The sequence below is a fragment of the Gopherus flavomarginatus genome, chromosome 1 (assembly GCF_025201925.1).
Source record: "Gopherus flavomarginatus isolate rGopFla2 chromosome 1, rGopFla2.mat.asm, whole genome shotgun sequence".
Classification (NCBI taxonomy): domain Eukaryota; kingdom Metazoa; phylum Chordata; order Testudines; family Testudinidae; genus Gopherus; species Gopherus flavomarginatus.
Genome location: NC_066617.1, coordinates 309577374 through 309594671, shown reverse-complemented (window position 1 = coordinate 309594671; position 17298 = coordinate 309577374). Strand labels below are relative to the sequence as shown.

Here is a 17298-nt window from a genome sequence, read left to right as displayed (position 1 = left end):
TTCTTGTTCAGAATGTCACCTGAAAGTGAAGGGAGAGGGTTGTTCTCATGGCACTGTTGTAGCCAATGTCGCAAGATATTTATGTGACAGATGCACGAAGGGACATATGAATCTTTAGCGTTTCAATCACCATTCCAGAGGACATGCATCCATGCTGATGAAGGTTTCAGCTCAAAAATGATCCAAAGCGGTGCAGACCAACACATGTTCATTTTCATCATCTGGTCAGATGCCACCAGCAGAAGGTTGATGTTTCTTTTCTGATGGTTCAGGTTCTGTAGTTTCCACATCAGAGTGTTGCTCTTTTCAGACTTCTGAAAGCATGCTTCACACCTCATGCCTCTCAGATTTTGGAAGGCACTTCAGATTCTTAAATCCTGGTTCTAGGGATATATCTAGCTTTAGAAATCTCCCACTGATACCTTTTTGCGTTTTGTGAAATCTGCTGTGAAAGTGTTCTTAAATGAACAACATGTGCTGGGTCATCATCCTGAGACAGCTATAACATGCAATATGGCAGAATCATAGAATATCAGGGTTGGAAGGGACGTCAGGAGGTCATCTAGTCCAACCTCCTGCTCAAAGCAGGATCAATTCCCAACTAAATCATCCCCAGCCAGGACTTTGTCAAGACTGACCTTAAAAACCTCTAATGATGGAGATTCCACCACCTCCCTAGGTAACCCATTCCAGTGCTTCACCACCCTCCTAGTGAAAATGTTTTTCCTAATATCCAGCCTAAACCTCCCCCACTGCAACTTGAGAACATTACTCCTTGTTCTGTCATCTGCCACCACGGAGAACAGTCTAGATCCATCCACTTGGGAACCCCCTTTCAGGTAGTTGAAAGCAGCTATGAAATCCCCCCTCATTCTTCTCTTCTGCAGACTAAACAATCCCGGTTCCCTCAGCCTCTCCTCATAAGTCATGTGCTCCAGCCCCCTAATCATTTTTGTTGTCCTCCGCTGGACTCTTTCCAATTTTTCCACATCCTTCTTGTAGTGGGGGGCCCCAAACTGGGGACACACTACTCCAGATGAGGCCTCACCAATGTCGAATAGAGGGGAATGATCATGTCCCTTGATCTGCTGGTAATGCCTCTACTTATACAGCCTCAAATGCCGTTAGCCTTCTTGGCAACAAGGGCACACTTGACTCATATCTAGCTTCTCATCCACTGTAACCCCTAGGTCCTTTTCTGCAGAGCTGCTTCCTAGCCATTCGGTCCCTAGTCTGTAACAGTGAATGGGATTCTTCCGTCCTAAGTGCAGGACTCTGCACTGTCCTTGTTGAACCTCATCAGGTTTCTTTTGGCCCAGTCCTCTAATTTGTCTAGGTCCCCCTGTATCCCTATCCCTACCCTCCAGCGTATCTACCACTTCTCCAAGTTTAGTATCATCTGCAAACTTGCTGAGAGTGCAGTCCATGCCATCCTCCAGATCATTAATGAAGATATTGAACAAAACGGCCCCAGGACCAAACCCTTGGGGCACTCCTCTTGAAACTGGCTGCCACTTAGACATGGCGCCATTGATCAATACCCATTGAGCCTGACAATCTAGACAGCTTTCTGTCCACCTTATAGTCCATTCATCCAGCGCATACTTCTTTAACTTGCTGGCAAGACTACTGTGGGAGACGGTATTGAAGCTTTGCTAAAGTCAAGGAATAACACATCCCCTGCTTTCCCCTCATCCACAGACCCAGTTATCTGCTCATAGACATCAATTAGGTTTAGTCTGGCATGACGTTGACCTTGGTGAATCCATGTTGACTGTTCCTGATCACTTTCCTTTCCTCCCCTCTAAGAATGCAGGTGAAACAGAGCAGGAGATGTACAATTCTCCCTCAAGGAGTTCAGTAACAAATTTTAGTTAATGCATTCCTTTTTTTTAACAAGTGTCATCAGCATGGACGCATGTCCTCTGGAATGGTGGTTGAAGCACGAAAGGACATATGAATCTTTAGCACATCTGGCATATAAATGTCTTGCGATGTCTGCTACAACAGTGCTAACCTCTTCTCACTTTCAAGTGACATTGTAATTAAGAAGTGGGCAGCATTATCTTGCGTAAATGTTTCTCTTAGCAATTGGCTAAACAAGAAGTAGGACTGAGTGGACTTGTAGGTTCTAAAATTTGACATTGTTTTGTTTTTTGAGTGCAGTTATGTAACAAAGTAAATTTATAAGCTGCACTTTTATCTTTTTCACGATAAAGAGATTGCACTACAGTACTTGTACTTTTTCAATTCACTTCATACAATTTCTTATCATTTTTTACAGTGCAAGTATTTGTAATAAAAAATATTAAGTGAGCACTGTACGCTTTGTATTCTGTGTTGTAACTGAAATCAATATATTTGAACATGTAGAAAAACATCCAAAATATTAAATTTCAATTGGTATTCTATTGTTTTAACAGTGTAATTTAATCATGATAGATTTTTTTAATTGCGATTAATTTTTGTTAATCACATGAATTAACTGCAATTTTCAACAGCCCTTGTTTTAACTAAGCAAAAGGATTCATGGATGACTTTAAGTACCAAAAGTCATTCACAGAATTCATATAATATTGAATTTCAAAGTCTATCAACCTCTTAACAAGCTGCTGCTATTAATATTTTTTCCCTTGGTTTTTAAGGGTAAATAATGCTTTTCTGGACCAATTACAAAACAAAAGTCAACCAAGCAGCATTCACCAATCTGGACATTTTGAAAATATGGATCGTTTTGGCGGTGATAGCTGGGTGAGTAACAAACGCATCTTTTTTAAAACTCCACAGTTGAAATCAATTACGTTTTTTTTGTTTTTAATGTAGCTACCTACTCCCCAGATGTTATTCTTTTAGTGTTCTACTTAGTCTGATGGGCAGTCTGCCAGGATGATTACTATAAATTCTACAATAGCTTCTGAGAAAAAATCCTGATATAAGCAGTCTTATCAAAATAAAAAATGACAGCTGCCTTTACTGCAGAACTAGATTGCCTTGAATGCAAGATGTTATCACTGCTTCCCTAAGTTTAGAACAAAAATAAATGAAGTTTTAAAGAGATTTTCGAAAGACTCTAAATGAAAGAGGCTTGGAAACGTTGTAAACATTTTTTAATACATTCTGGAAGGGGAAAAAATAGCACATCAAGGATACAGCTGTTCATTTTTCCCCATAAAATTGTGACAAGAAAGACAGTGTATCCAATTTAAATATGAAACCTTCTGCATGGCTTCTTTGAAGAAAAAAATCATGGAATTTTGCTGTAATCCATTAAATATACAATATTAGATACTAAACTGAATTCACGCATTCATTTTTTATTAATGTGACTACAGTCTGCATAATGGCATCGAGTGATTCAAAAATATTTTGTACTAGTCCCTTATATTTAAATGAACCACAGCAGAAATTGCCCATTAAGGCAAATGAAATTGTTAAAAGGATAATCTGCTGAAGAGGAAATCTTGCAAAGGGATTAAACATTGCAGAAAGACACACAGGGTTAAGTGAACTGGCAAATGTAACAAAAACCAATGTTAGCTTAAATGATTAAACAGCAACTTTGAGTAACCATGGTGATTGTCTTCTGATGTGTCTGTTTCCAGCACATAGCCCAGTCCTACAAAGACCTGTATACATGTTTAACATTTATACATGTGAGCAATCCCATGATATCAATGGGACTATGAATGCGTTAAGGTTAACCATAGATTGAAATCTTTGCCATATAAGGGCCATCCTCATTGAAACTATCCATGTCATAGTTGTGCTAAGAAACCCCAGGCCAGTTGAACCCACCAGCGACACAGAAAGAGACAGATGTTTAGCTCTTTGGGGAGGGGTCTCAGTAGATAAGATTGACAAAGGGCCAGAGAGAGAAAGTATGACAATCCGCACTTTGCAGATGAAGGAACAGAGACACAGACTGAATGTATTTTTTTTCAAGGTACTACAGAAACCTGTTTTCCAAGCCAGGACCTGAACCCAGATCTTCTGAATTCTAATCCAGGGTCCTAACTGCAAGAAGTCTGTCTGCCCAATTGCTGAGAATTTTCACAATGACTTCAGTGAGAGCAGAACGTTGCCATCAGAGCCAATCACCATAATGTGCTACCCTACACAATACATGATTCTGTTACAAAACGTAAATAGTTTCAATCTATGTATAGATCACTTAATAATCTATTATAGCTGTATGCAGCATGCTATTGTGTTTATCCTTGCTTCTTTTTATAAGAACAAGCTAAACAAAGCCACAATACAGAGAGGTAGCAATAACCCTACTTTAGAGGCCACCATGTAAATAAAACCCCAAGCTGCAATAGCCTGCCTTCTACTGGGTAAAAATGACAAAGAATGGCTTTCTGTTCCCAACTATAAATTACAGCAAAAAGAAGGGAAGAGTAAATAAAACAAGGAAGAGTAAAAAAAAATAAATAAATGCAATGATGCATCATGGGAGAGAATTTAAAGTGGCAACTTAAAAAAATAAAATCGATGGGGAGGGAAGCCTGGAGGACTACAAGCAAAAACCAGGATTGGGAGAGGCCACCACTTGCAGGATTGAAACTTTAGACTCTGATCCTACACAGACTTAAATATGTGCTTTAAATTTAAGGATATATGAGTTGTCCCATTAAAGTCAATTGCATTACTACATAGAGTGCATAAAGTCAAGCACATGCAAAAATCTTTTCAAGATCAGGGTCTGAGATGGTAAATTCCTCATTGGAGGGTGTGAATCCTGCTATCCAATTTTGAAGAGAACGGAGTATATAGTCTGCACTCCAGTATTCAAGGTTGACAGCTTTATTTTAAAGGTGTATTTGTTTGAGTTTGATGTAATGTGGGGAGGCAAAAAAGCAATGAAAAAAATTGGGTCAAATTGTGGTTTATGCAAATCTTTAATACTCAAAATTGGTTTAAATTAAGTATAGAGAAAAAAATCATCAGTGTCTCCTCCAGAAGGAGAGAGGTCTCAAATGTTCCATGATATTCTACCATCAAATTGAAGGGACAAATGGGATGATTTCCTGAATCTGAGAATTCATCCCTTCTTTGGATACAGCTACCTGCCAGCAATGTAGTTCTTAACATAGTTCTGAAGAGCAAATATTTTGCATTGGAACAGATCAGATTCCATGAAGTAGTGAGGATTTTAGTGTCGTGTGTTTTTAATAAATAAAGAAATAAATAAAAATCTGTCAGATGATACCCCATCTAAGGTTTTCAGCCACCATAATCCACTTATCAGCAAAAGATCTAAATTGAACACTGGTATGTTAACCATATACTCAGTACACTTTTAAAGAACAAAGTATAAAGCTTTCCAGCAAAATGCAGCTTCGTATCAGCTCGTTTACCAAGTGCTTTTACCTCCTTGCTTGGTTGTGGGAGACAAATGTTGTGGATTTTTTTTAAAAATGGAAAACAAATTAATACCAGACTGCTCTCTGCAAGCTGATGCTCCCTTGGGATGTAGGGTTCATCACAGGCTAAAAGAGAAGATCTTGAAGAAGGCTCCAGTTAATACATTGGCAACCATTGTAAACCATTCTTTCTGGAAAACATAACAGCTGTCAGCTCAGTATGGTTTATAATTTCACAAAGCATTAAAGCCCAAGGTTTAAATTGTGGATAAATTATCTCAACTATTTTGACACTAATAATGGATCTAAATGGTGTACCTGGCTTAATACAAATACACTTTACTTCTGTCTTTATGAAAAGAACAACTTCAAATATTTTGCACATCTTTATATGCAGTTCAGCTGAATTTTTACCCATACTTAAAGAACTGAGGGATTTATAGAGGCAAAGTACTAATACGTTGCAAGTCCCTTAATAGAGCTCTTTTTTTTTTCTGTGAAAAGCAAGAGCCCTCCATGGACCTTTCCTTTATCCTGTTCATAGAGAGAAATCACATGGTAAACTGCTGAAATTTATGTAGTCTTCTTTTCTTTTAACAAAATATAAGCTGCCATGTTGAAACCTTACAGAGCTACAGTAAACTTGGGACCTAGAAAGCTACCTAAGATAGTACTGTCTCATTTCATGTCTCCATTACACTGTGTGTCATGCATAAGAATGAGGAATGCTTTTTGGATGCTGACTCTCCTCCTTTTGGTGATGCACAATTCAAGTATGAATACTGATAGGGAGGGGAAAGCTCATACACTGAAGGCATAGGTGCACTGAGATGATAAACCACATTCTGTACTCCTCCAATACGTAGAACAAGAATCTACTGGAAAAGCAACTGTCTAAATGAATGAGACTGACAATGTCAGTGTAATTTTGTAGCATGTTGTATTGGAATGATTCTTTCGGAGTCTTATTCAATAGCCACCATGTGGTGTTTGCTCCTGCTAATTTTTCAAGGGATGAAACATGCCATAAAGCTTATTGTTGAATACTAAAGAAATAGTCCTGGTTAAGGAATGTAGTCTCACATGACAAATCAATGTGGTCCAGTAATGAACAGCCTAATCACATGTGGAAGACTACATTTACACGAGGATTTTTATTGCACATATTACACTCGTGAACACTTGGGAATCCAAACCAATTTTGCTTTCCAACCACAGGGAGATTGTATACTGGACTGGCAGGACAATGAATCCAATCCAGTATAGAAATTACTGTGTTGAAAAAAAATTGTTTACTGCTAACGGTTTTGCCTGGCTGGTATTCATTGGATGGGGCACAACTTAGATCAGAAGTCATCAACCTTTCATAAGTGGTGTGCCAAGTCTTCATTTATTCACTCTAATTTAAGGTTTCGCATGCCAGTAATACATTTTAATGTTTTTAAAGGTCTCTTTCTATACATCTATAATATATAACTAAACTATTGTTGTATGTAAAGTAATTAAGTAAATGTTTAAGAAGCGTCATTTAAAATTAAATTAAAATGCAGAGCCCCCTAGACCAGTGGCTAGGACCCACGTAGTGTGAGTGCCACTGAAAATCAGCTCACGTGCTGCCTTTGGCACGCATGCCATAGGTTGCCTACCCCTGACTTAGTTAATTAAGATATGTGTTTAATGTTGAACCCTTCAGGTGGAAGTATGAAAGAAATGGATGTTTAAAACCACTTTTACAGCAAAAACAGCAGTACAGATAGGGGGCTTATTGAGTGCATCCTGAGTGGTTGCAGCTGAGTTTAATGATTATCTGAAGAGTGATCAATTAGCATATGTAAATATGTGCTATCTGATCTGAGGTAAAGAAATTTGTCTTGAATAATGTTATTTTCAAAGGAAAAAGTTAGGGCTCCTGTGTAACGCTGTTTGGAGCGGCTCAAGGGCATGACTACCAACTTCATGGCAGATGGTTAAGCAGGGCACACATCCAAAATTGGTTGAGAGTTCTGAACTTAGATTTCAATAACCAAGCATCAAGTGTGAACTCCTCTTGCACTACAACTGCCTTAACATGGAGTCATAGACAGTTCCTTTGGGTACTCCAATCTATCCACTCAGGCAAGCTTGCCTTTTTGATAAATGGTCACTTACACCAAAAATCATAACAATATTCTAGCTACTCCCAATTCCAAAGGACTAGTCACTTATCCCAGGTCAGTTGCACTTTAGATTTTACACTAAAGACAGCGCTTGTAGTCAATCCTATAATAAAATAATGAAAGATTTATTAACTAAGAAAAAGCAAGTAACCATATGCACACACACCAATGAGTTATAGTTTTTTGGTTCCAAAAGGTAATAGAAGCTGCTGTAATATGCAAGCTTTGTGTCCACTAGGGCCAGCCCAGACTGAGCTGCTGGGGATCCTTTGCTTATGCTTAGAAATTTTGCACTCTCCATTCTCCATGCAGCATAGAGACCCAGTTTCTTCTCATCAAGAATTTTTATTCACTTCCTCTCAGAGTTCAAGATGATGGGATGAGTTCATGCACAGGTCTCCTCTTCATGTGGGGGTGGGGACAGGAATACAATTAATGAAGTCTTTGTCTTTTGTTTCACAATGGCTCATCTGGTTGCAATGGACCTTCTTGGGGGAAGGATCTAACACCTTCTGTAGGAAGCCAGCATTTTATATTAGGTCGTGCTTCTTTCCTCTGAGTTACAGTTATAGATGCTTACAATGCAAACACTCAATATAACTTTATAACATGGAGTACAGATGTTATAAGTGAGATTATTACATGAAGCATCCTACAAGCATTTAATAAAGTCTAAATATTGAACACATTTTTATAACTCCAATACCTGTTTTAACAATACCAACACAGAAGTGAGCCAGACTGGTTTCCAGCTACGGATTTGTCAGTATTCAGTTAAGGCAGGGTTTCTCAAACAGGTGTCACTGGAAGCGGAGTCCGGACCAAAGCGCTTCCAGCAGCCCTCATTGTCCCAGAGCTGCGATCCATGGCCAGTGGGAGCTGCGATCGGCCAGACCTGCGGACGGGGCAGGTAAACACACCAGCCTGGCCTATCAGGGTCTTTCCTGACACAACTGGCGACCCCTGTTTTGAGAAACCCTGAGTTAAGGCCTTGGGACCTTTGCATGAGCTGGCCCCAGGACTGTCAGCATCACATCCAGAAAAAACACCTTTGAAGTACAGCACTATAATGGTGAGTGTTCCAGATATCTCAAAAAACATTCAGAACAATACCTATGTTGACTTGATTCAGTGAACCCACGCAACCCATCCTGTTGTTCATATTAAAGAGAGTCAATATTTGCTTATTTTTTTTACTGTCATTTTATTACCCAATCCCATATGTGCCTTTGAAATTTTCTCCCTAATTATATATTTAATAATTTTTCCTTTTTAGTAAATATTTCTGTGCATATGTATTTATACTGTATTAACACAGGTACCTTTCTTTCTTGTCTAGCACTCAAGGTATTTTGAATAAAAGAATAATACAACTGAAAAAAAGGTAAGAATAATAAACTATATTAGTTGTCTAAGTGTTATGCAAATGTCAAAATCATTTTTTAAACTGAAAACTAAATTATTAGAAGGTGTAATTAAATGTCACAACAAGAGGTGATTTGTGTTAAGCATGTAAATGATTACCTTTAGTCTACACAGTTGCATAATATAGCTGTGATTGTATTTATATATATATATATATATATATATATATATATATATATAAAATACAAAGACACATATTCTGAATTCAGCTATAGCCATGTGGTCTCATTCACATAGTAGAGTTGTACATGTGTAACTGAGGGCCAGATCTGATCTATACAACTCCACTGAAGTGTATGAGACCAGCTGGCTGTAACCAACTGCAGAATTTGCATCATTGTGTTTTATGTATAATATTTCAACCCAAGGTAAGCTGCACCACTAAGAGTTTAAACTGGAGCGTCACATCTACGCTAGCATCAGTATAGCTACATCAGTGCAACTACACCATTGACCAGTACTGACTAGTTCTCACTTCAGAAAACCTGTTTCCTGGTACACAGTCATGGACATTGGCTAGGGTAGGTTTTTGAAAACATGGAGTGGTGAAGTACCGTAAATGAAATGCAAGTTGTGTATCTATATGTATGCTACCTATTCTTCCATTTATGGATAAAGTTTCTAAAATGTTTTAGCCCTAATCCTCCCACATACACCCGTGTAAATTAAAAGGGACACCACAGAAGTCAATGGAGTTCATTGTCCTAAAACTGGTGGAGGTGATGTGGGAATCAGGTCCTTCGTTTTAAAGTGGCATTTTCTTCTTTATTGCGTCTGTTTATCTTCTTTTCATCTCAGTCTATTGCTTTTTTCCTCCTGGTTGTACAAATTGCCACACTTAGTTCTGCAAATCCTTAAATCTCTAAAGTGTTAGTCTCTATTATACCTCTCTCCGTGATACTGTTTGAAGGATGCAACATAGAAATAAACTATTGTATTTTAGAAAGGAAAGGATTTTCTTTAGATTTTCTTCCCTGCTAATTCACAGTCCCCAAGGAAGAGAATTGAAGGCTTTGCAGAACTAGGACTCCTGGAATCTTAAAATATGAGGTCTGGGGTATCTGATGCCCCAGTATTGATGTCTTTCATAGCTCTGGCTTTGAAGAGATGATATTCTGAGCCCTATTCCAAGTGCTAGAATGTGTGTGCAGAGACTTAAAAACAAACACACTGTTTTGTTTAAAATTTTGTGGGATTACTTTGTTTTTAAATGTTCCCTTTCATTGCTCTGTGTCCCCTATGGGACAAACCCCCCTAGTGGTTCTTTATTTTTTTTTCATTAATTTAAACAGTTAATTTTAGAATGAATTTTTTTTAACATGGATGTATTCTGAAGAGTGAATTCATAAAAATATTTCAGTGCTCTACATTGATTATCTTTTCATGATTTCCATATCAAATCTGCTCATCTTACAAGTTGAGTGTGCGCATGTCGGGAGGAGCGGGAGGTTAGAGGCAGGCAAGTTAAGTGCCAGCTCAGCAAACATAACCTGAAACCTGAAAGTCAGCCTGGGTTCTCTGTCCTTTGGCTGATTGCCTGCGGAGGGTCTGCTGGTCCCGCGGCTTCGGCGGACCTCCCGCAGGCATGACCAGCGAAGGCAGCTTTCCTGGCATGCTTGGGGCGGCAAAATGCCAAGAGCCACCCCTGTACATGAGCCACTATAAAATGGGCTCCCCCTGCTGTATTGTCTGTGCATTGGCTAAGAGGAGTAAATGGCAGTAAAACCTTACTCTGGTTGGTGAAGTAGGCATATATGGCTGTAAATGGACACAAACAGTATGTCTATGGAAGAAAGTTCCATTTTACCGTCACTTTTCAGAGCACAATACTTTTAGGGGTTTTTTGTTGTTTTGTTTTAAACCCTTATGTAGCTAGATGAGCTGAGTTAATTGTAACTCACTAATTTTTGTCACAGTCCCTACAATATCTGATACATAATGTACATAACCATGATCCCGGTATACTTTCTTGTGAGCCTTATTTTACTATTGATATGAGAACACATCCCAGACTGCTACATTAATATATTGTTTAAAGAGCTATTCATGTTTCTGCAGAAAATTAAAACATTTTGTGAGTCAAATTTATAATAAGATAGAAAATGAAAACCTTATAAATTACAAAATAAAACATGTCCAAGGGGAAACACTGTTTGTTTTCCAATGGACTCAATCCTGTAGCTGTATGACTTTTTTTTTTTTATTATTATATTTTTGTTTTGCTGCATAAGGTAACTTGAATTCTGTTTTTTTCTTTATTACAGGATGTTGGTGGAATATGTACTTTTCTCTGGCCTTGACCACCTGACCTTGAAAAAGCTCCAGGGATGCTTCCTTTTATAACGTTATCTTGTTGAGCCTCACTGTGCTTTTTACCCTGACTTCAACTTCAGGCCCACTTCCGTGAGCAATCTTCAGTGACTGATTTCTGTCATTATTCACGCATATTTGAGGCAGTTAATTATCAAAGTCATCTTTAATCTTTAATGACAGTGAAAAAGGTTTCATTATATATTTTTTGTAATTTATTTTTCAGGAGGCAATTATAGCAGGATCTCATGAAAGAGACATGCTTGTAGCTTCCATGACTATGGAATCTGCAGGAATAACCTGCTCTCTCCTATATAATTAGCCAAAAAAACTGACAGCTTGCAGAGGCTTGTGGTGGGGGAAGGGAAAGAGGCAGTCTGTTCATTTTTGCTTGGTGGTTATCTGCTGAGGTTTAAAGAAAAAAATTGAAATATTACTGTGTGCAGTAAACTGAATATTTTACTTTTTAAATGTTTTTAAACGAGTACAAAATGTATGATAATAAAACTTTGAAAAATACTTTCAATGTGATTTAATTTATGGAGAGTTTTCTGTGCTATAACATACTGACTTTTTTCACTGTGCTTATTTTTCTTCAATTTTCTCTAACTTCCATGGGGAAAATTGCATGTTGGATTGCTTCATTGACTTCTTTTGCTCTTCCTCCCTCCCATTCTAATGGAACTGACCTGTTGTGATATCACTATTTCAGTAAGGTGCCATTGAGCTTTCCACAAAGTCGGTGCACAAGCTAAATCTCTGCCTAATGTAAAATAGATGCTTACAGTGCCTGGCAGGTAAACCATGCAGATACGAAATCTTCCACATTTAAAGGTGTATGTCTTATGTAATGGTGAAGGTTTCGCAAACAGTTTTTTCAATGCGTAGATGTACCATGATATTTTGCATCTCCATTATAATATGGAATTTATATAACAGATAATAAGCTTCAGCCACAGCGTTAGTCCAAAGCTTGGATGCACCTATAGTTTTTGCCCTGCAGGATTATCTTTGCAATGCCCATAATTGTCTGTTTCAGAGAATCACTCACCATCTCATATACTACTAGATTGAAGTTAATTGTATACCCCGACCTAACCTTAGAGTGACTCAGCGTAAATACCTCTGCATCTCTATGCAGGTATTAAGCATCTGACATCAAAGAGATTCAGCAGAAGAGCTCTGCATCTCAGTAAAATGACCCTGTAATGCAAGCATTCGTCATTGTACTCAGTGCTTCTATAAGGAAGAGCTCCCCGCTCCACCTTCTTTTCATAGTGGTCAGAGCCTGGCACTTGGTTGTCAGGGTGAATGATAAAGTGGTGATGATTTAGGAAATGCCTGTGTTAGCTCTTGCATTATACTCTCTACATAGTGAGTCTCTCATTCAACCCAGATTAGTAGTAGTGTGGTGAGACCCTCCACTAGGAATACCCTGCCTCTCAACACCACGAATTCATACCTCATGTGCCAGCTGAAATGTTCCTGCTGAGCATGACTGAGGTGGCAGGGTGGGCAGAAAGAGGCATTCTGCAGGTAATTAGACAGTGATCCCTGTCTAAGTCCAAATCCAACTTGGTTAGGCGACTGTGTCCCTTCATCCTAAGAGGAAAGGATGTGTCTATATTTACTGTTGCTATTTTCACATCCAGGAACCATGCTGAGCCCAGTAGGACTGCACATCCTCTTGACCACCAGACGGTGGATTTGCTCAGTGGTAAGACACCTGTTCTTCAAAGTACTTCCCTTTCTCAATCTTTTTTCAGTTTGAAAGTATTCTGAAACCCGTAACTGATTTCTTCACTACCTTTCCAGAATCATTACTGTGCACGTCTCTCTTGTCCCACTTATTTCTTTCCTTTCTGTTTTTGTGTAATATAAAAATACAGAATAAATGGTGTATATAAACAGAGAGCCAGTCTGTCACTTAAAAGTCATGGCCTGCAATGGACATGATGAGAAGGGGCCATAATGCAGCAGAATCACCTGGAGGAATTCCTGCTATCTCAGCTACAACATCTTCCCAAGCTTGTCCTGCGGTGACAGACTAGATCTTATTTTCAAAGGGCTGTATTATGCACTCTACCTTTACCTGGGTGTATAACTAGCAGTGGTAGTGGCCTTACCAAGGAGCAATGTCTGCAGTCTCCTACAAGGTTGTGCCTGGCTGTGCATGAATACAAGGTGTGGGGAAAATGCGTTGTGCCTGTCTTTTTTTCACAGTTGAGCTCAAACTCCAACCCTTCATTTCAAGATCATGGGTCCCTTGTATGACACCCAGGTTTTGCTGTAATGTAACATCTTATCTTCTGCCATGCTGTTTCTATTGTGGTGGCTGCCGCCTCCCGCAGCTCCCACTGGCCAGAAACAATGAACCGCGTCCACTGGAAGTTGCAGAGGGCCGTGCCTGCAGACAGTCAATGTCGGAAAAACATCTTATGGTCTGCAATAAGATTACCTTGATGGGCCGTATGTGGCCTGCAGGCCACAGGTTGCCCACCGTTGGCCTAAAGGCACTCAGAAGCTCTTGCCTGATTTCTCTCTGATTTTAACCAATGAAAAATATTCTGATAAAACAGACCTACCAGCTTCTGGAGCTCCTGGAAAAACTGGTTCATAGATATATAGGTTTTAACTCTAGAATGAACCATTATGAGCAAATAGTCTGCCTTCCTATATAACATGGGTCATAGAATTTCATCAAGTGATTCCTGCATCAAGTCCAAATGCTCTATCTCAACCATAAATCTTCTGGAAAGACATCCAATTTATGTCCTGGGATACGAGACTGGAGATAATTTACCCTAATTCTAAAAAAAGACATGGACAGTCTTCATTATGACAATGACCACTCCATCACTGTTGAACCCAGATTATAAAATTCGGACAAAGATTCTCATTTCACACTTAAACATTGCTATAGCAATCATTCATGGAGACCAAGTGGATTTTATTCATAACAGATTAGCGGGAGACAGTACTCGGAAATTATTCCATTTAATCTGCCAGGCACAAATAACTGGTGCTCCCAGCTGGTATCCTATCATTAGATGCTGAAAAGGCCTACAATTGAGTGGGGTGGCCATTCCTACAAGCAATCCTAAGAAAATTAAGATTTGATTTAAATTTCTGACCTGGAGTGGTGATATTCACAAATCATCCCTTGCCTCTGTTCTGGCAAATGGTGTTGTCTCCTCCCACTTTTCAGTTAAATTGAGGAACACGTCAGGGATGCCCTCTGTCACCTCTACTATTTGCTATTGCTGTGGAACCTCTAGCAGCACATATCAAACATCCTCCGTTGAAGGAATTGCCATCCGAGATAAAGAATACAAGATTAGTCTGTACATGGATAATAATCTGCTCACTCTCAGGCATCCCTCCTCTTCAATTCTACCACTACTCTCTGCAGTAAATGACTTTCATGATATATTGGGATTTTGGATGAACTGTAATAAGTCTCCAAGTGACGGATATTTCGCGTGGACCAAATCCATCTCAAATACGATCATTCTCCTTTCATTGATGCAAAGAGAGAAGCTATTTAGGAATCAGAGTATGCTCTGATTTATCAAAGATTGTGTCTGCAAACACAGATGTCAGACTCAAAGTGATAAGACACATAGAAATGGCATTCACAACCAATATCTTTATTGGGAAAGGTAGAAGCTATTAAAAATGAATTTAGGACCAATATTAATGTATTATGTTTAGCTTAATTCCTTCAATTTTCTGCCTCAACTTTCAGAAGAACAAGAGTTACACAACAATTCTTATGGAATGTGAACACATTATGGATATCTCACAAAATATTTAACCCCTGGCCGTCACTTTGGCCATGATTTCTTACCTGATTTGTATTTATATAATTTGGCTTTTTTTTATTAAGATTTCTAATAAAATTGTCCTGTCTCACCCATTCTTCCCAAAACCCAGTGTGCCTCGAGACTGAAGAAAAAATAGTTAACACCTTTTGGCTCCCTGCACTTCCATTTTTAAAACTGTTGCCTGCGTCTTTAAGGTAAAATATATTTATCTCCTCTTAGAGTGTTCTTCAGAAAATCAAGTCCATTACCTCTTCTAATGTCACCAACTCACATCCCAGGCCAATCTGGAATAATCCCCAATTTAAATTAGCTAATAGATTGAAACTCAAATTAATCTGGCTAAGCAAATGTATGTTAAGCATAAAAGAGATTATTGAATGGACAACTGTAGCCTCCTTCACATCTTTGTGATAAATACCAGCTACCAACAGAACAAGGTCCTTTTTACAATAAGCTTTCATTTAAGACTATAGAAGAGCTGGGGAATTGCTGGCAGGCCATAAATAACATTCCACTGGAAGTGCACCTTAAAAGGTGTGTTTACTGACCAAATGTTTTTAACTATGCATACAAATGGCTGAACTCCTTGATGTATCCTACTGACTATATCCTAAAAGAAAAATGGGAGAAGGACCTAAACATCTCCATTTCCTCTGCCAAGTGGGATAACATCTGACGTAATACATGTAGAACATCCAGTTCTCTGTTTTTGCATTTTTCAGAACAAAATTCTGAATAGATATTCTTGGACCCCTGTGTGACTGCATGAAGCTGGACTTAGTCCTCATACTAAATGTTGATGTGACAGCTCTAAAGCAAAACTGTTTCATCTAGTCTTTGAATGTCAAAATATACCCACACCAGGAAACAAGTGTGTGGCACTCTGTTTAAGGTGACTGATGTAGGGAAAACTTCTACCATGAGCCTCTGTATTTTGAACATTCTAGAAAATCTACCCTATTTGAGTAATGTCAGGAAATGGATTGCTGTAACACTTATAATGGTCAAGTCATTTTAAGAAAATGGGAATCTTATCTCCCTCCCCCCCCCACACACATTCTTTGATTGGCTAACTCAACTACCAAACACTGCCCTCCTGAACAAACTGGCAACAACCTATAGAGGCCCAAGATCTAACTATGAAGACACCTGGTCTTTCATGAAAGCATTACAAATAGGGTGACAATACATCCCCTTTTGGCAGGGACAGTCTCCCTCTTTAAGACCTGTCCCTAGACTAGTTTGGCAAAAGTGAGCATTTATCCCATTTGCTCTTGCCAACTTGATCAGTTGGCAAGAGCAAACGAGACAAATGCCCACTTTTGTCAAAAACTAGGTTGCACCAGAACATGTGTGGCGGGATGAGGGGTAATGCCAGCTGTGTGCTGGGTTGGGGTGGCAGGGCTCCAGTTGGGGGCAGACAGGGAACGGGCAAAGAGATGCCAGCCCCAGCCTTTGGGAAATAGGTTGACCCTATCCAGTATGTGCATAACTGCTCACTTGAGCCCTGCCTGTCCTTCACAGGTGTAGGGGGGCTTGGGTGAGTGGCTCAGGCCAATGAGTGGCTCCTGAACTGCTGGCTGGGGGAAGCTAGCCCCCAGTCCTGCCCCTTCCATGGGCCCTGGAACCCAGAGGCCCCCCCACCATGGCCACCACCAGTGTTACTGCAGCATGCCCCACCCCAGCCCTGGAGTGCCGGAAGGGAGAGCACATGGCACTGCAACAGCCCCACAGTCTCCCCTACCTGGCTCCCATGCTTGTACTAGCCCTGCATGCGCAGGGATGGCACGGGGCTTGGACCAACCTCATGGGAGGTCTCAGGTCAGCCCCTTGCAGTGCCCTGTTTTCCCTTTTGGAAATATGGTCTCCCTAATTACAAACTAACTCCCAGTATATTGGGCTTCTGATGTTTCTATTTTTGCAGAGGGGAGCTGAGAGATTGAGGAGTTAGGAAATTATTTATCTATGACTGTTTCATACTGTATTGTTTATTAAATCTATACTGTTGCTGTGTTTTCTTTGTTGTTGTATTTGAGTATGTCTGTAGGGATATGTTAAAAGAACTTTTTTCAAGGAAGTGGATTAAAGCATGCCTTTGTCTGCAGGTTTGAAAAGCCCTTCACTCTACTTGTTTTCATAAGTATGTGTGATGGATACTACAACCACATGCAGCATCTTTGGGGGAATATATTGTATTAAATTTGTGAATGATTT

At 39.4% G+C, this 17298-nt stretch overlaps 1 protein-coding gene across 1 annotated transcript in view; it reads left to right on the top strand.

The window, feature by feature from the left end:
* The window catches only part of EPSTI1 (epithelial stromal interaction 1), a 95465-nt gene extending 83689 nt beyond the window's left edge, over positions 1 to 11776 (top strand). Inside the window, exons 10-12 of the mRNA XM_050951016.1 lie at positions 2646 to 2751; positions 8862 to 8906; positions 11212 to 11776. Of these exons, the coding sequence (XP_050806973.1) occupies positions 2646 to 2751; positions 8862 to 8882 (127 nt within the window). The 3' untranslated portion in view covers positions 8883 to 8906; positions 11212 to 11776. The remainder of the gene's footprint in view (positions 1 to 2645; positions 2752 to 8861; positions 8907 to 11211) is intronic.
* The last annotated feature ends 5522 nt before the right edge of the window (positions 11777 to 17298 follow it).